The sequence below is a fragment of the Nanorana parkeri genome, unplaced genomic scaffold (genome assembly GCF_000935625.1).
Source record: "Nanorana parkeri isolate BGI_ZX_2015 unplaced genomic scaffold, ASM93562v1 scaffold112, whole genome shotgun sequence".
NCBI lineage: Eukaryota > Metazoa > Chordata > Amphibia > Anura > Dicroglossidae > Nanorana > Nanorana parkeri.
The window spans coordinates 1,072,083-1,091,512 of record NW_017306380.1 but is presented as its reverse complement, the minus strand read 5'-3'; the positions used below and the strand labels follow the sequence as shown (position 1 = coordinate 1,091,512).

The following is a 19,430-nucleotide window of genomic DNA, read 5'->3' as shown; positions in this document are numbered from 1 at the left end:
GGGGGGGAGGGCGGCGCTGTGGACAGAATCGCTTCTCGTTTAATTCAAGTGATCTGATAAATGATCAGATCACTTGAAAACGAGCGGCGGCTCCACACTGTACACTTAGCTCTGCTTGTCCGGAGCGGTGTTAAGTGTACACAAAAACGACTCGCCCGAAACTGCATGTCCCGGGCGTCTGACGATAGGAATTCCACACCCCTGGTCTATCTCATATATTAGTTTCACCTTTTAAGTTGCATTAGTGAAATAAATGAACTTTTGCACGATATTCTAATCGAGTTTCACCTGTATATAGCAGAGATAGCCAAACGTTGGCCCTCGAGCTGTGCCAAAAATAGGGACAACTGTGGAGGAAAGGGTGGGGGCAGAGGGATTTGCTTAAAGAGGGATATTGTATCCAAAATGGATTCCAGGAAGTCGGGGGACTAAGGGATTTGGCTCCAAACTATGCGATAGCTTGGGAACCATTGCCTAGGACAAGGGTTGTCAACTCCAACTGTGGTTTAACTACAAATACCATCATGCTTTTGCCTCTGGAAGTCATGCCTGTAGCTGTCTGTCAGTCTTGCAATGCCCTATGGACTTTTAGTTCCATGACAGCTGGAGGGCAAAAGTTTGGATACCCCTGCTATATGGGGTATTTGCCATATGGTGGCATTGCTCATATGGTTATGCTATTGCTGCCACTCTCTTTTTTTGTGTGTGACCTGGCACTGTTCCATTGCAGTCAACACCATGATACTTGTGGATACCTGTGGCATTACTCAACTTAAGAATGTGACAGGATATGGAATTCACGAAGACAAAATACCCCTAGGACCATCTTGTGAAAACCGCTTTTCTTGTCTCTTGTGCACAGGTCCCATCAGTCAGTCTGTATTAAGCGGACCTGCCATCCTTGTGAGAGATTATGATGGAACAGTTTTTCCTAGAGTATGAGGAGTGTATAACTGTTGGTTGATGTTCTTCCTGATACTGCTCGGCTCTGCATTGTGGAATAGGATACCTTTGTGGGAGAATATGCTCCTCTAGTGTCAGCTAGCTGGGGGAGACAACGGAGGAACAACAGATGTCTGCTTTTATGGGCTGCCGGTCCATTTTGGGTATGATGGCGCGTTTCCTGGCCCAGAGTGTTTGGAATTAATAGGATACACATGGTAAATACTTATGTCGCGTATACACACTCATATTTTCCTCATTCAGCCTGTGGGCTGAATGAAGAAAACAGAACAGATTCCTCCATCCACGCTTATGACCGTTGATGGAGGAATGCCCTGCTGTTTCTATTGTATTCTGACAGCGGCTGCTGGTCGTTGTCAGAACACCTGAACGAAGCTTGCAGTTGATTGGTTGCTAGCCCCGTTTGGCCAAGAGCGGCGCTGTGCATCTTAGACGCTATTGTATTACTGTGTGCTGCAGCGCCCACCCATGAGGTGCATTGGGGGGCCATTTAGAATCATGGCAGCACATTAGCTCACTTGTTGAGCGGAGCAGTACGCAATGCCGTAGTGTGAACCAGCACTTAGGGAATGTGCCAACCATCTTCCTGCTTTGCCGGGTTTTAACCCACCCCTCCTGCCCCATACACCTTTTGATGGTACGTCATAGGTATAGGCTGCTTCACTAGCCAGCAGTTGGGTGGATGGGGCATAGTTTGAGGTGTTGGGGCACTAGACTAGCATTGGATTTTTTTTTTAAACAGCTTCCCCCCATACCCATGTGTGGCAACATAAAGGGTAGGCTTTAACGCTAGGGGGGCTTTAATGCCAGGCCAGTGATCTGGATCAAGCATCTGGCATGTAAAGTTAAAATAAAAATTGCATATCCTAATGTGTATACTAATCCTTGACCCAAAACAAGCGAGGTCGTAATTTCTTTCCTGCATACTTGTTCAGGAACATTGATTCAAAGTATTAATGAAGCTTTGGAATGAGAATGACAGCCAGTCGGCATGCATTGTAAGAAGTAGCCTCCTAATTCTCTGGTTCCAAGTCAAGTATTCCTAATATTATATGGGCCCAGTCTTCAGCCTGGTGGTATTTAACAGTAGGGAATCATCAATTTTGCAGGTTTTTCTAACAGTAATAGCAGACTGACCATTGATCATTCACATGCAGCAGCACTCCTTGAGCACCAGCCAATTTGTATGGCGGCTATGGTAAAAGATTTTGCCACCAGGCAGAGCTATACTTTCTAAATCTGGGCAGTTGTCGCCGTGTTTAAATATTTGGATATTGGTAGCAAAGTTCAGCGACTAGGTTGCAGCACCACCAAAAAAAAAACCCCATGTTTACTTTTGGTTTTCCTGATGCAGCCTAACGAGTTGAGCCGCCTACTCTTTCCAAAAACATTTGCAGGTAGTTTTTGTGCCTTTTTCAGGCCTAATGATTTTTCTTTGAAAAGCAACCTGCCATGTGACGCATGGGTTCGCGTACACCACATCCTAGACTTGTTCATATTGGTCCTCCTGTTTTGTATTCACAGTGAATGGGGAAAAAAATAAAAAAGATGTGCCAGACAATAGACTGACATGCAGATGTATGGCCGTGGGAGTTAGTTGTGATTCATACTTACAGGGTGTAGTTTTTGTTCGAGAAATCTCCTAGATTCGGCGTTAAACCACAAGTATGTTTGATGAATTCAGGTTTTGAAGTACTACAAGCCCTTTTCTTCTTCTTTTTTTTTTTCCTCCTACATTTTTCTTATTTTTCTCACGTGTTCACGTTTCTCTACCCTTTTCTGTTGCACTGTCACTTAATACCTGTTAATAGATTTCAGTGTTAAATTGCATGCACTTGGAGGTGTCTGCACATATATGCAGCAACTTGAACACGTGGCAGTTCTGATTGGGCCAAGCTGATACTTCCTGGTAGGTGGTAGTTTCAGGGTGCATTCACCCCAAAATTGGAAGGTACTCGCAAGTCAACAGAGGATCTGATGACTTGCAATGGTGCCTTCCGATTTATCCTTCTGATCCATTGCGTTCCGTTGTGTTTTTTCTTTTTTCGGCAAGCTTTATGTGAAGTAACATGTCCTGAGTGGACAAACTTCATGTAATGGCGTGTGATGTGTTGCGTTGGCATGAGTTTTTGACCCGCTGTGCTGAAAAAAGTAGAGCATGCTCTACTTTTCAGCGCAACGTACGGCAACGTTGTAGGTGAACTTTCCCTATTCATACCCATTCATTTTTCATTGCCCTTGCGTTACCTTCCGTTAAAAAAAACAGATGGTAACGCAACAAAAAGAATCCGGTGTGAATGGGACCTCAGAGCTTGCCTGTTACCTCCAAACCATTTTACATTCCTGCTTGCCCTTCACAATGACGTGCTGCCTCCCTGGTCAATAGTAATGTGTGGATGGTGAAAGTGGACAAGCGCTGATGCTATCAGGAAGTGCTGAGGCTTTGCCCAAGCCTAACTGCCCGACATTGGGGCAGATGGGGCTGTGAAAGCTTACGCTTCGCGACTTTATATTTTTTAAAGCGACAGTCACTTTTAATTTCTTTCATTCTTTTTTTATTTTTGTCCTTTCTTTCTAATTACTTTATATTTTTTGTATTCCTTTTCTATCCTTTCACCGTTGTTTTTTTTCTCTTTAATTTGCTGGCTACAGCAAATTAAACCTGTGCTTTTGTCCCTCCTCCCTCATTCAATGTTTTCTTTTCCACCATGAATTTTGTCACTTTTTTTTTTTCGCCATGAATTTTGCATTGCAGTTGCATAAGTGGCATATTTGGGCGGTACTTTTTTTGTGTCCAATTGTATGGCATTGAGTTGTTTACAAAGCCAAACACAGATCTAGGGAAGTGAAATATTTATGGAACATTCTCCAATATTTATTCCAGACAACGAGGAGGGGAAAATGGGAAAGTCAGATTCCCTCTAAACAGCGGACCTTTTGTGTTTGGTTATCTTGTAGCATTCGCCATCTAATCTTCAGTTGTAAGAGGAAAAGACGTCACGTGGAAACTAACGTCGAAGAAATTGTTGGGGAAGGAAAGAGAAGGGTTTGCAAAAGGCACTTATCAGTCACTAGGCCTGACGTAGTTGATAATTTTACTGGAAAAAATCACAAGGCAAACCGTGACTGGGCCTCATTTTTGGAAGGGTGCCCTTCGACGCGCATTTCAGGGAAGCCAACTTGTGGTACTCTGGTTGTGTTGGATTAATCTATAATCATGACTTATGAACATTGCACAATTTCTCTATATGCTTAAACTGCTTAAAGGCAAAATATAGCGAAAGGAGAAGTATGAATTGCACCACACTGCTTACATCAGCTGGAAGATAATTGTGAAGCTAGTCAAGTTATAGCCACAGAAGGAAGAAGCCTCAGGATACAAGCCATTATATCACCATAAAAGGAATATATGTATATTTACAAGGCGTGCTAATTGTTAACTTTGTGTATGTATATAAAGAAGGGTTCTTCCCCTTTTTAAGGGGTTCACTTTTCAGCATCTGATGTACGCTGTAGTGTTTCCTCTGCGCAGAATAAACCACTGCCGCTTGTTTTCCACAATCGCAGAAGTCTCGAGTCAGTAATTTCCCTGACAGTTGAAGTGGCGAATAACTTCCCAGCATGCCCTGCCAACCTTTTGGCTTTCTATAGGGCACAGTGGACATTTGTTTGGCGTGGAAAGTAAAGACCCCATGGGCTTGTCTGTTAGACATCTTATAACAGAGCTTCTGACTAGTGTACTAGGCAGGGGTTGTTTTGGACCACTGGAGACCCGGATCACTGCTCTCGTTGACTAGAGCTATGGCTCTGTAGCATGCTACTAGCACTGGAATCCTTTCCTGGAACAAAAAGTTAGTGTTAAAAATAAAAAGTAAGTTCTTAGGACGAGGACTAGCTGGAGAGCCGCTGCCACAGGACCAAGGAAAAAGGTAAGTGTTTCTCTTTATTACCTCCCCTTTTAAATGAGCATTGTATTGTGCATATGTGGAGAAGAGAGGGGAACGGGTGTGGCGCTATCTTCCTACAGGCACAATTTTTTTTTTTTTTTTTGGGCCAGATTAGGATTCAACAAGACTTTTTACTACAGTTTAATGGAAAACACCAGTAGAATTTTAATTGGAAAAATCTTTTTGGGAAAGTTTGCCTGATTTTTGTAACAGTTAATGGTGTCAAATCGATCGATTTTTGCCCTTAGTTACCAAAAAAAAAATGCAACTCCATTCATTCCACAACTGAATGTTTAATCAATTGACATTTCAAATGACATTCCTCTCTCTGATGGCATTATCAAATGTTTTGATATTTCTTTGGATGTACAGTCCTACGAAAATGTACAAGTGCATGGCTGGCTAAAGTGATCCAAAACCGTTGAATTGTAATATGTGTATCCACAGTTATACAGCAGGTGATGTTTTAGTTATGATGGAGCAATTGGTCCTTTCGATTCTCTGACTGGAACTTCTGTTTCTGCCGGAACTAAAGGGCCACTAGCTTATTTGCCTATAAATCAGACATGCCTGTGCCATGGCCTTCCGTGTGTTGGTTTGTATAATGTCTGGAGGAAAACCAAAATATATTTGGAATGTCTGAACATGCTTTGAACATTCCGCATTTTATGTATATAGAGGGAGAGGGCTTTCTGCTTCTTATTATCAGAAGCCTCAGGAAATACAGTTAAACTACAAGTTCCTGACAGTTAAATCTTTTTGTAGCCACTGCAAATATTTAATAACTTCCATACCTTGACACAGTGTATGACATTTCTAGTTGAAAGGACAACTCCAAGCAAAACACACAACGAGTGGAGAGGTATGCGTTTGGAATGACTGTTTACTTCTGTTTTACTCTTCTGCTTGGAAGAAAAGAAAATATTCCTCATTTTTGGGGTCTGTAGTAGGAAGTAAAAGCTGCCTCCAACTCTGCACTGCTTCTATATGTGGAAGAGTCATTGCATACAATGCAGTCTGACCTATGTTTGGTGTATCTGCCATTTATAAAATGCTTTTATTTAAATGGCGTTGCTAGAACCCATTGACATGTATTCAAACCTAAAAACAAAAATATAAAATATTGCAGCTTACCAGTCCTTCCATGTAGTGGCTGCATTTTGTTTTTCTTTTCTCGGACGGCTTTTTTTTCCCTTTCCTTCCTATTTCCATTTGATAGTCCTATGCACTTACTGGCCCTTTTTTTTTTTTTTTTTTGTGGAAATGTTGACGTTCAGGGATGTTCAGGTAGCAAGTGCTTATTGCTTTGAATTGCTTTCTTCCAGGCTGGTGGTCTGTACACAGCAGCTCCCCATACTTGGCCAGCTGCCTCCTTGAGGGACTTTACTGTTGTCGCCAGAACAGAAGTAAAGGGAAACCTCCTTATGGAGACCGCTGTCTCCAGTGGCAAATGAGACTTTGGAAACTTTGAGGTCCCATTCACACCTGATGCGTTGAAGCTGCGCTGGTGGGTTTTTGCAATTTGCCTTGTTCTAAGTGGGCGTCGTGATAGTTTGCACTGAAAAAAGTACAAAATGCAATACTTTTTTTTTTTTTCCAGTGCGAAGGGGTACGGCCACATCACACCACAGAACTTAATGAAATGTCACTTGTGACATTTCAATAAAGTTCTAACAGAAAAAGTTAACAGTGCAATGTGTGGAGATCAAGCGCATCCGCAGTGTGCTGGGCATACACACATCACCAGTCGTGTGGGGTGGCTGCTGGTATGATTGGGCGCTAAGTCTTTCTTGTGCCTTGGGGACAGGAAGTGAGGTAAAATGTCCGCAACTTGGAAGAAAGATGGCAATAAATGCCTCATTTTTTTTTTTTACATCCTATCCAAAATTAACAAAATTCTTACCTGGAATTTTACTGTAAATATAACTGAAGAAAGGGTCAACCGTTATGTTAGATGTAGAAAATGTGAAAAAGCTTGAACTTGAAATGTAAATAATGTGGCAGTTGACTATCACTTATTCCGGGTCAGACCATTAAAAAATTGAACCAAAATCCCCTGCAAAGCTTCTGGGTATGTTCTGAGCCGTTAAGTGGGATGGAAGTTATCACAGCAGACGACAACATTGGTGGAGTATCGTTATTTGCACATTAAAATGATTAAGGTTTATTTTTACCTCAGTGAATTACAGCAAGGGCTGAGCAAAATGGGAGTCAAGTCTGCAGATGTAGACATCACTTAGAGCTTCCTTGGCAGAGGTTCAGAGATCTGAGCTTTTTGGTGTACGCCTAGAATAGAAAAGCTTCAGGGGAAAATTGATTTTTGTGTTTTCTTGTTTAATCCTTTCATTGCAATAGAGAGTGAAAACATGACTGACTTCATTAAATGTTCCTGAGACCTTCAAATCAAATGATGGGATGGGTCCGTTTTGTGTCATCCTGGATCTCACTGTGCTAATGGGCGGCAACTTTCACTAGGCTGTTAGCAGTGGTGTGGCTCCCTAGAAGAGGACCCTTGGTGAGAATCGTGGACAAAACCTGGGCCCCTTTTCTCCACCTTTCTGAACACCCCCAAGTAGGCCCAGTAACACTAAGCCCTCATTCACACAGGAATCGGCCCGCACATACAGCTCCGTGCATGGCCGTATCGGGCAGCTCTCGGGAAGGACAGGTGCTGCGTGTGATTAGTACGCAGCCCCTGTCCTTCTCTATGGGACTACGCGACTGCACGCCCCCCTTTCGCTCACCAGCCCTGCACGTCCATGCGGGAGAGTGTACTCGTACGCTGACATGATGGATCTTGTCTGCGTCCGAGCCACTACGGACCTGCACTTGAGGTGAGCATAGGGGGGGCGTACGGCCGCCTAGTCCCACAGAGAAGGACGGGGGCTGCGTACTAATCACACGCAGCACGATATGGCTGCGCACGAAGCACGGAGCTGTGCGTGCGGGCCGATTCCTGTGTGAATGAGGGCTAAAGCAGGCCATACACCAGTATAATTTTGTTTTTAGAAAAAAGGTTTTCAGAATGAAGGCGCAGGATGGAAAATGTTCTCCAACTAAATTTTAACCGTGAATGTGGCATTCCTTCGAGAAACTCATTCCTGTCACTCCTGTCAATGTACGGCCAGCTTTAGATGTGCAGAAGGTGGAAGTGCTGTAAGCAGGCGCCGCATGCTTCCCAAGAATGATGCTGTGAGGTCCCCAGGAAGCGCGGGACCTCAGGCCGCTAAATCAATTTGAAAATTGCTAGTGTTTTTTGGTATCGGGGCATTTTTTACAAGTACTCATGAAAATGCCCATTATCTTCACCGACACTGGTATCGGTGCATCCGTCATTCTCTTACTTTGTATCAACACTGAGGAGATTTCTACTCGACTCCTTTTTCTAGTAACTTTAGAGTTCTAACTCTTGGCCATCTAGCTAAAGTTTTTTAGTTTTTTAGTTTTTTTTTTTTAAATGGTGCTTGCATTCCGCATCCAATTCCTGTATTGTGCTCCTGCACCCCCAAAAGCCTGGTGCACGTTTTTTGTCCGACTTCATGGTCGCAGACCTTGTTCTCTGCCCTCTTTTTCACTTTTTTCAGTCTACTATTGGCCCAGCGGCCCCACTAACCTATGGTAAGGCATGTGGGGTGGCAGGCAGTGCAGTCAGAGCCAGCAATCGTGAAGCTATTTGGTGTTTGCACCCCAGGCTCTGGGGGTTTCAAGAGGCCTGTTCTGGAAAAAGAGGGCCACATGGGACTAAGACAATACAACAATTTTCCCAATTTTCCTATGCGTTTGCATTTTTAAGGGTCCCCATGTGCCCTACTTTACACCAAGCTAAAGACGTTCTATGTCATTATTAATAAAATCCACAACATGTTGGCCGTCTTTGTAACTGGAGAAGCCAACAGCAGGACAGTGACAGTGTCCCTTTTTATATTTTACAGACTGGGGATGTTATGTTTTGTCTATGAAGCATACTTTAGTGCCATGAGATTAAGTACTGGCTGGGGCTTTTGTCATCTTTTCTGGAAGTGCGGTCTGTCTGCGAGTGTTTGCGTCTGCTGCACACAAAAAAGAAGCTCTTTGTAACGTGTGCCAAGCGCGCTACAAAGACATCCGCGAACAAATGGTTCATTTATTCTGTGTCTCTGGCCAGGTTAGCTGCTTCCTGACTGAAAAGTATCGGAATAAAGCAGAACCTTAACACTGGTGGAATGTTAATTATTTTCCAATGTTTTGTTCTCAGATATTTTTTTATATAATGTGAGTGGACTGGTAAGGTGTGCTGGGACTTGTTCCCCGATGACTAGAATACAGATCTCAGCTGGATTCGAACAGTTTGCATGCGCTCTTTCATGAGGTTTGAAGTGCATTTCCATGAGCGCCCCTTGTCATCAGTAGGTCCTTTTTAATGAGCATCAATGCATTTAGAAAAATAATAAAGCTGCCCATACACCGTTCAAACACAAAATCTCGTCAGATTATTTGATAGTGCCATCAGAGACATGACAAATGGCATTGCTTTTAACATTAGATTCTGGAATTGATTTCCCGAATGAAAACCACGTTCGCTGTTATTTGTTCAAGAAAATTGTTCCATTCTGTGGTAAAAAAAATGTTTTCTGCATTGCTACATTTCAAAGCGATTGTCGATTTTGACCCCTTTAGCTATAAGAAAATCAAATGTTTTGAAAACTAATTTTTGGAACATTTTTGTGGAACAAAATTCTACTGGTGTATTTCCACCCGTAGCTTTTGAAATGACAACAAACACACCTTTAGAAATGACTATCTACAAACAGATACTTCTAGATAATTGCCGGCTTTGTATTCTTTGCATTCCTTATTTCTCTTTTCTTCCCCAGTCTTCTGACCGTGGCCATTTTTTACTGATTTAATACATCTCCCTTTACTTCCTGCATCTCTGGTACATGTGACTGGGACATGTGACCACACACAGCATCTCAGGGGAGGAAAATGCCTTTCCCTGAGATTACATGGGATTACAGATGAGATCTCCCAGCAATGCTCTGCTGATGTAACTGTCCCAGGATGGGCACATTACATTACTAATGCCCAAGAGGACCAGGAAGTGGAAAAACAGTAATTGCAAGTAAAATTAAAAATGTATCATGCATGCAAGATTTCATATCGGCATTCAGAGCTGCATGGTGGTGGTTAGTGAAAGGGGGTAAAGGTCCACTTTAACATTTATGACCAGGAAGTGGCTTGCAAGCAGTCTGGAGCAGATGAGAAGCTCTGAAAAGCAAACAAGTTTTTAACAAAGTAATTAAAAATAGTATTGTAGATAAAACACAAATGGCAATTCTATGAAACACAAGGCTCAATTTAGGAAGTAAAAAAGCCACAATAGGGGCGTGTCCTAACCATGGCGGTGTGAGGTGCTTGTTCAGAGAGCTCCGCTTAGATAACTGGGCAATGGAGTTGCACTCGAGACAGGCCCCCTAGGCAGTGGAGGCCGGATGGTCCACAGGCTGAGGGGTGGCCAACGGGGCTCATCATTCATCCAAATTGGCCTCAGGGTTGTGATGAGTACATTTGCAGTTCTAATTATAATATTGTTTTGAAAAGGTCTATCAGTTGTACGCAATCAGTGGCTGCGTCCACTGCTTTGGTATTGGAAATGTTGTTCCTTACTTACTTTCTGTTGCATGTATTCTTGAAAACCTGTTCAATAAAATAATTTATAAAAAAAAAAGCCACAATAAGCATCATTATTTTTTAAAAAGTGACTTTTCATTTATTCTCATTGCACCCAATGAGATTTGAAAATTACAGCCATATGACTAAAATAAAGCCCCTTATCCTTGTGCTACAGCTATGTGAATTGAGCCTTGCAGATTCAGTAATACATTTCATCTATTGTAACAGGTCAGTAGCATCTCTTCATTCTGTTTCTCTGTGTTGGAATGAAGGTGTCATGCTTTTCCTTTGGCACGGCGAGTGAGTAAAGCTTTGTCATGAGTTTTTTTTTTTTTTTTTTTTTTTTGCATTGCTGAAAGGCTGATTTGTTTTATTGGGCACTTACTCAGATCAGTTTTCATGATTCAATTTGTGTGGGATGGTTACTTAGTATTCATGGCTCATAGAGAACATTTCTATTTTTTCATCTGCCGAATTTTGAGTGGAAAAGATATCTTCTACATGACATTCAATACTGAAATCTATAAGATATTCATATGATGAATGTATATGTGGTGAAATCTGCCTAAAGGCAATTTATAAGGTATTTTCAATTGGCCGATATTTTTAGTTGCTCTTGCAGTGTCTAACCTTAAATTTGTGACGTAATTGAATTTTGTATGTTTTTTGCTTTTTCATACCTTAAAGTATTAAAGGAAACATTTCATGAAAGAAACATTAAGGCTGCCATGTGTAGACTTAGTTTCCCACCCGCCATGTTAATCCTTTTGCTTCACTGGCCTGGAATAAGCATGCAGATTATGGTTTTTGACTTTGCGGCTATGTAAAGAGGTTTTGGATCAGTAAATTGGAAAGTCTGCCAGGTCACAAGCATTTTCAAAAGCAGGTCATCAATTGTAGCACCATTGTTTCTCATAGGTTTACTTTAAATATAGTGATCTGTGGACTGGCCACTAGAGGGAGCAGATATTTATTGCAATCACTGCTTTCTCCTTTACAGAAAGTGTCCTCCTCCTGCCTAGCACCCTTGACCTAATGTAACTCGCCCTTCCACACCCTAGATGCATACCTACATTGCTCTGCTCTGATCGTGCCTGTGCACTTGATCTCTGAAGACTTTCATAGAACAATTCTCTGAGGCTAAAGATTCTTTGGAGAAATCAGGCTTCACGTGGTGCCTGTTCTAAGTTGTTGGAGTAGGGAGGGGGGTGAGAAGGGGGAAAGCTCTTGGTTGGTGTCGTTGCGTGCTCTTGGTTGGTGTCGTTGCGTGCTCTTGGTTGGTGTCGTTGCGTGCCCTTGGTTGGTGTCGTTGCGTGCCCTTGGTAGGTGTCGTTGTGTTCATCACTTGTGGAGGTTCATTGTTTCAAGGATTTGGGGCACTAATATGGAGTCTGCAGTATTTCAGGTTCTGGAAAGGGTTGCTACTCTCCTGCTGTGCAGCCATATAGCGCTGCAGAGGTAAATGGATCACAATATTAAAATACCACACCAGGATAAGGATTCTGAAGTAATTGGCCGATTCATTAGTCAATCAAACTCCACTGCACCAACTTCTCTGCACAAATCTCCTTATAAACTGACAGGAACATCTCGGTAACCATGCACAACAGGTTTGGCTCATTTGTTGAGGTTCCTTTGCATGATAAATAGATCTCAGCATCATCAAGGTCATTAATGAGTCTGTTGGATGATAACACAACCTTTTATATAAAATACAATGAACAATAATATTTTTATTAAGAGATGTTCATTCCATTCACCGTGGCTTCCTATTTATTTTGCAATTGCTGGAGATGCATGACATGTTTTGCCGTTGCGTTTCTGAGACAAATGGCTATTGTAAAGCCACATGCCTCAAGTTATACATAACTGTGTATGCAAATGTTATTTTTTTTCTTTATATACATCTGTGCTTGCACAGTTAATGTAATTATTCCTAAGTGAAAGAATACTGTTTCCTCCTTCTGTGTTTTCCTTTTCTGCTTGTATTTTTCACAAGTGCACTAGTAGGGTTCAGATACTTTCCTGGAGAAAGCACTGCTTTAGGTTCTCGTAAGTTCTGTCCACATGTGTAATGGCCTAGGCAATTGGTCATGTGATATCTGCAGAAGTGGTTAAAAAACGCCCCCCCCTCCCCCCCCCCCCTTTTTTTTTTTCTCCCCTGATTTCTGGCTTTCTTTCCACAATTTCTTCTTTCTCTCCCCTTTATTTACCTCTCTGCTACATTTTCTCTTTCTTCCCATTTCTATTCGTTTTTCTGTATGTTTGTTTCTATTCTACCTGGTCTGGTTCCTCCTCCGGTAACAATGTCCTTGCACCTATTCCCCCTCCTCCTAGTTGGACCACTACCTTTGCCCCAACTAAGGCTAGATATTTACCGGCGGGATGGTGTACTTGAGCTGATTTATTGTCCTGAAGGTACCTTGGAATTGTTCATTACACATAGGTCTTTCTACTTTGTGCCTTACCCCCTCTTTCTTTTTATACATCTGTTTAACTACTTTGTATTGTTATATCTAAAACTTAATACAATCTTAATATTTAGAAATCACTTCAAGTATTATACAGTAGGTATCATAACTATAAATGCTGTGTATGTATTATGCCATTTCACCCGTTGCACTTTGTTTCCTTCCCTTCTAGGGCTGTACAATGGTGGATGGTGGTATAATCCTTCCTCTGCTCATCATGGTAGCCTTTTCATCTCCTAGTATAGAAGGTAAGTTACTCAACCATCTTTATTGCAGATTATCGGGCTACATTTAGGCAGACCATTAAGGCTAGGTTCAGATCTAAGCGATGCCCGGGATTGTGTGCTGGCGCACACAGCGGTCGCCGCGTGGCTCATTGATTTCAGCGGAATTATATCCGCGCTGCAATCGCAAAAAAAAAAGGTACAAGTAACTTTTTTTTTTGCGACGCACAACAGTCAGCTTTTTTTTTTTTTTTAGCTGCGATTGTGTTCAACTGCATGGGCATTAGAAAATAATGGCACCACCAGTGCGATCATCTGTGGTGGGCGACTCTGTGACTGCACCGGTTTGTGCACAATTGCCACGCGGTCACGGATTCTTCAGATGTGAACCTAGCCTTAAAGTAAACTATAATGGTTTTGGGTAATTTTTTTATGTTTGTGTTTTGGTCTCTAATGTTTTTTTAATTTCATCAACATTTCCTGGGCTTTACTTTTACAGCCATGTGAAAAATGATACACCCCAGGGGAGTTGACTGTTTTAAACATATTTGAACAGGATACATTAGATCTTCAGAAGAAAAATGTCGTCTTTTAATTCATGTATTCAACAAAAATAATAACAAATGTAATGGTATATTGTGGAAAAGGCACATCCTTGACATCCGATGCCGGTATTGCCCTCCTTTAGCAGAAATGACTTAGGCGTTTTGTATACCTGCCTACCAGTCTCGAACATCGGCATTGATAGTTTTGACTACAATTCTTTCAGCTGCAGCATGTTTTTGGGTTTCCTTGCATGAACTGCCTGCTTAAAAATTCACCCTACAAAATTTCAGTGGGAACCAAATCAGGGCTTTGATTAGGGCAGTTCGTAACCCTCTATATCTACATTCTGAGACATTCTTTGGTGGGATCACTTCGGATCATTATGTTCTTGGAAGACCCATTTTTGCTTTAACTTTCGGACAGATGGCCTCAGTCTCGTCAAGCACACTTTTGATATAATGCTATACGTTTAGTTGACTTGATGATTGCAAGATGCCCAGGCCCTGAAGAAGCAAAGCAACCCGAGCCATAACATTTTCACCACCATGCTTCAGAGTTGGTATGAAGTTCTTCTCCTGAAATGCTCTCCGATTTGTGGCAAACATGTCTATTGTTACCGTGACCAAACAACTCTATTTTGACTGTATGCTATCAGCCATTTTAGGCTAAATAATGTCTGGCTCAAGTGTCCATAAATGTACCCTTTCCTCAACTACAAAGTAAAAGGGTCTTTAAATTCCCTTCCCAAACAGCACATAGTTGTCTTTTCTTGCTCGGTAGCCATTTAACCACCAGACTGAGGGAAATAAAGTTGAAAGTGACGTGCCACAGATCTCCCGCAGGTTTTATTGGCTCCTTTTCCACACCTTTGTGCCAGTGCCAGGTCAATTACGAAGCTGGAGCCACGTGCTTCCTTTTACCCAGAAGCGCTGGGTATGTCACTCTTGTCCCGGCAGCTAATTGAAGCTGCAGGGGAGTTAAGAAATGAGAAAATATGTTGCTGGGGATGGGGGAAGTTAAATTACCTTTTGCTTTGTCCTGCATGGTTAAAGCAAAGGTTTAACTTGTAAGCGGTGAATACTGAAGAGAAGATAAGCAATGCACAGGAAAATATCACCCCTAATAACAAATAAAGATCTGCAGTTCTGATCAACTCAGGGACACTTCTACATATCTCTGCAGAGGTGCTCTGTTCATTGGCTTTAGGGCTGTTTTTCTTTGTCACATGACTTCCTCCCATGACGGAATGATTTAGATGATACACCCTATGCCTCTTTAATTGCTTTTTTAGCAGCCAAACATTTTAGATTTTCATTAATTTTTTTTTTGCATTTCTTTAAGAACTTGCCTGAACAGCTAAATATTTCACACCCTTGTTATATTGCTCATCTCCAAGTTGTGTAAAATATTTAAAGTGTACCTGTTGTGTTAAAACAAGAGACATTTGGTTACATCACAAGAGGTGTAAGCAATATAACGGAAATAAAAACTGGGAAAACCTAAAATGATCTATCTATTTAATAGTTAATTAGTTATTATAATCTATTAAAAAAAAAAAAAAGATTACAAGTTTTGCCCAATCAGATTGCTTACTTGCTTTATTTTCAGTGATATGATCAAAAACTTGAGAAGCCTCATCCTCATTCAGTGCTAGGGTACAAATTAAACACCCAGGTCTGGTAACAGTCTGATAACATGCAAACCTTTCACTTGGGGCTCATTCCCTATTTACAGTAAAGCACAGTAACACTGTAAATGTGCATTGCCAATCAAAGTTAAAGGAGAACTTAAAACCCCATTTTCTCTTTAGGGTCATGGGAGGACATATACTAATGTTCTCCCGTGAACCAAAACTCAGTATATAGCGGGCTATGGCCCACCATATGTTGAGAGCGCCACAGCCGGGACAGATGGCAACAATCCTGTCAAGATCCACCCAGCTGGCTGATTGACAGCGGGCTCTGCTTATCCAGAGCAAAGTCAGCTGTGCCCACCCCCTTCCCTGTCTGCTCCTCCAGTCAGCTCTGAAAGTTCGGAGAGGGCGAATCCCTGCGGAGAGTAGTGACTGACGGTCACCACTAACTGCGGGGAGATGATCGGAAAGTTAGCAAGCGGCGGTATGATTTCGCTCACTTGCCGATCAATAGAGCCGACCTGCGACAGTTTTAATTAATGTCACGCGTCGGCTCTATGGGGATTAATTGCATCCCATTACACATGCGCAGTGCACCAAAAAGCACAGAAGCATGTTTTGCGTTGCACTGCTGAAAATAATCGTGCACCTAAATCATTTTAATGTATTATTATTTAAATTTTTTTGTGTGCACTGAATGGGCTGTCTAATGCCTTAAGGCAACTTAACACAGGAAAACACGGGATTTTTTAATTAAATTTTTTTTATGGTGTCAGTTGAGCATTTTATGTTGGATTTAAGCCTCAACTCATCCTAACTAGTATACATATTACATTCCCACCAAGAAAACAAAAACCAGGCTTCTGTAGTGCCTACATCTAGCATCATCGGGCTGCACAATCTGCTTTAGGTCTACCAACCTCTTTGCAATATGATGGAACTGTCTGATTAGATAAAAAATGATTGGATATTATAGATAGGTCCTCAGATAACATAGTTGTGGTAAATCTATGGTCAGATTTCTATGGTGTGACGGAGTAGTTGAATTCTATTGATTTGAGATTTAAACTCAAACGCGCGTAAGTGGTCCGATTTTTTTTTTTTAGATGACTTTTCGAAATTTTGTTATTTACTGACCTGACTGCAAAAACAAATAAAAAAGGTAAAGAGAGGGATTTATCAAAATTTGGAGCAGACAAAATCTGGAGCAAATGTGCACGGCAACCAATCAGCTTCTGTCTTTCATTTTCTAAACTTAACAAACTGAAGACAGAAGCTGATTGGTCGCCATGGGCAACTGTTTCAGATTTTGCATGCTCCAGTTTTGATGAATTCCCCCAAAGTATTCGATTTTCTGGAAAACCTGTTTTTCCTTTTTGTATATGCATTTTTTTTCTATGTTCTTGATTTCTATGTTTGTCCTCCTGCAGCTAACCTTGGTAGAACATATTTTTTTTTCTCTTCACAGTAGAAATGCTTTAATAATAAGCCACACTTAGGGTTGTAAATTTAGTAAAAGCTGGGTTTTCTTTGAGTTTTACATATTTGAGATTCCAGGTTGTATAGTGTTTTTTTAATGTAGTGCACAGCTCTGTGGAGGATGATGGCGTATTATAAATAAAGCTTGGTAATAAGGCAAAGAATCTGCAATGAGCTGGAGAGAGAGAGATCCTAGCCACCCTCCCCTGAGGCCAGTCATGCACTTCTCTCTCCCCGCTGGTATTGTTGTGACTGGGCTGAGCTTGGCTGGAAAAAAATAAGGGTGATTTAAACAGATGAGCGTACCTTATGTGGGAGGAAGGGACATGTGCTAATTTAATGACTACTATACCTGTACAGTTGTCCATTAATTAACCCCCAGCCCTTTTGAGTGTAGCCTGCCTGGTAAATAAAAAAACCACTATCGTATTCCCTGTTCCAGTGATCTTAAGGCCTGGTTCACACCTAGGAGTTTTTGAGCAGTTTCGAAAAGCACTTTTAACTGCCCAACACAAGAAATCCCATGGTTTTCAATGGCCCTGGTTCACACCTGAGCAGAAAAACACCCAAAAGGGTATGGGAGCTTCTTTGGGCTGTTTAAAAGCACTTTTTTGTCCATGGACTTAATTGGAAATGCCCAAAAACGCGCAACAGAAGCATGTTGTACATTTTCGGAAGCGTTTTATACACCCATTCTTCCATTGCCCACAATGGTTTATGAGCTGCTAATCAGAACGTGCGTCTTCATGTATGCGCGTTAAAGCGCGCATACAAATGTGCACAACGCGCAAATAGCCGCATGCTGTTAACTCACGTATAAACGTGCATAAACTGTGCCACCTAGGTGAGAACCCAGCCTCATTGTGCTGCCAGGTGCCCCGCAAAATTTTCTGTGAAAATGTCCCTGCCTGGTCCTCTTACTGCATATGTGCACTGCAGCCCCATTCATTCTTAGGGGTGAACTGTACTCGCCGTGGCTTTCAGCTGTCCTGCGTAGCTCTGCTCACCCATAGGGAATGAATAGGTCCATGGTCCACATGTACAGGAAGAAGAGTGCCGAAACCTATAAAAAAAAAAAACCCATTCGGCTCCATCCACATCCGTCCCCTGAAGAAAATCACAATCCCTGCCACATATTACAGCCAGTTTCGAGAGGAAGCTAATCAACCTCTCGTGTTTATGGATTGTAGGATGAATTATCTGAGCATCCAAAGGAAACCTTATGCACACCCAGGGAGGTCTTCTATTCATTTCTGAGTTGGGTTAAGCAATTTGTTTTATATATGTTGTTCTCCTGCCCAAACCACTCCCCCTATTGCAGCATATCCAGTCAAGCTCCATCCTACTTTGAGTCGCTAACCTGGAACAAGCTCCATCCTACTTTGAGTCTTGGCTCTGCCAAGGGTTGTAACATTCGTACCTGGTGTAGTAACATTTAGGAAAAACTGTATTATTTTAAATCAAAGGACTGAGGAGTAATGCTTATTCTTTGAATACAGGGTGATCTCTATGGTGTTATTTTGTCTAGAGCAGCTGTTGCATACTACAATTATTTTGTTTTAATCCGCCGACTCTTCTCCATAGATGAGGAGCTGAAGATGAACTCCGGCCAGTACCAATGTGTGTGCGAGGGGATCTCGTGTAGCAGTGGAGAACGCTGTTATGGGCAGCAGTGCTTCTCCTCACTCAGCATAAATGATGGCGTCTTGGTTTATCAGAAAGGCTGCTTCCAAGTCTACGAACAAGGGAGGATGACATGCAAGACCCCTCCGTCTCCGGACCAGGCCGTAGAATGCTGTCAGAGTGATCTCTGCAATATCAACATCACAGCGTCCCTGCCAAGTAAGGGTAATGTGAACAGCTACTTGAAAGAGGAGCTTTTATTTAAAGTGAATACATTACTTTTGTTTTTGTATATATTATTTCCTGTATGTTTAGGACAAAATCTACTTCTTTTTTTTTTCCCCCGCTAGATATTAAATGTGACTATCAATTTGTGAATTCTTCTCGGCAGTAGTATTCTGGTCTCCTTTTCAGATTCAGTTTAACATCTTTGATAAAAATTCTCACTCCTAGTAACACACTGAAGAAGTCAAAGCAGTCCCCTCTCTTCCTTTCCAATTACCTTTCCTGTTCTGTATGGTTCTGTACAAACTTTCCATTAGAGAGAGACAGTCTGAAAGAAAATTGCTACTGCTGTGCTCTTTAGAGTACCCATCAAGTCTGGTAGAAAGATTGCCATGTGCCCTGCTGTAGTATAATTGGAGCGTTCTGGGAAGACCTCTCGCCTTATATGTAGTTAACCACTCCGGTTTTTAACTTGCATGAGTTAAAGGTTTCTTGACACCCCCTGCATGGATAAAGCACAGGTTTTCTTTAAACCTGGTGATCTAACTGTTTTTGGTGCTCTTGCAGTGCTGTTACCTTCCTAGCAGGGTGTACTGAACCAAAAAAAGAATAGTGGTCCAGCAGCATAAGCATCACTAAAACTCATTTAACTGACGGTGTATGTGCT

General features: G+C 41.9%; 1 protein-coding gene across 2 annotated transcripts in view; it reads left to right on the top strand.

Moving 5' to 3' along the window:
- The window catches only part of ACVR1 (activin A receptor type 1), a 77,600-nt gene that overhangs the window by 32,658 nt on the left and 25,512 nt on the right, over positions 1-19,430 (top strand). The window contains exons 2-3 of one of the 2 annotated variants that reach the window (XM_018553159.1): positions 13,206-13,281; positions 18,500-18,763. In XM_018553159.1, the coding sequence (XP_018408661.1) occupies positions 13,206-13,281; positions 18,500-18,763 (340 nt within the window). The remainder of the gene's footprint in view (positions 1-13,205; positions 13,282-18,499; positions 18,764-19,430) is intronic. The other variant, XM_018553160.1, reaches the window with a different exon arrangement.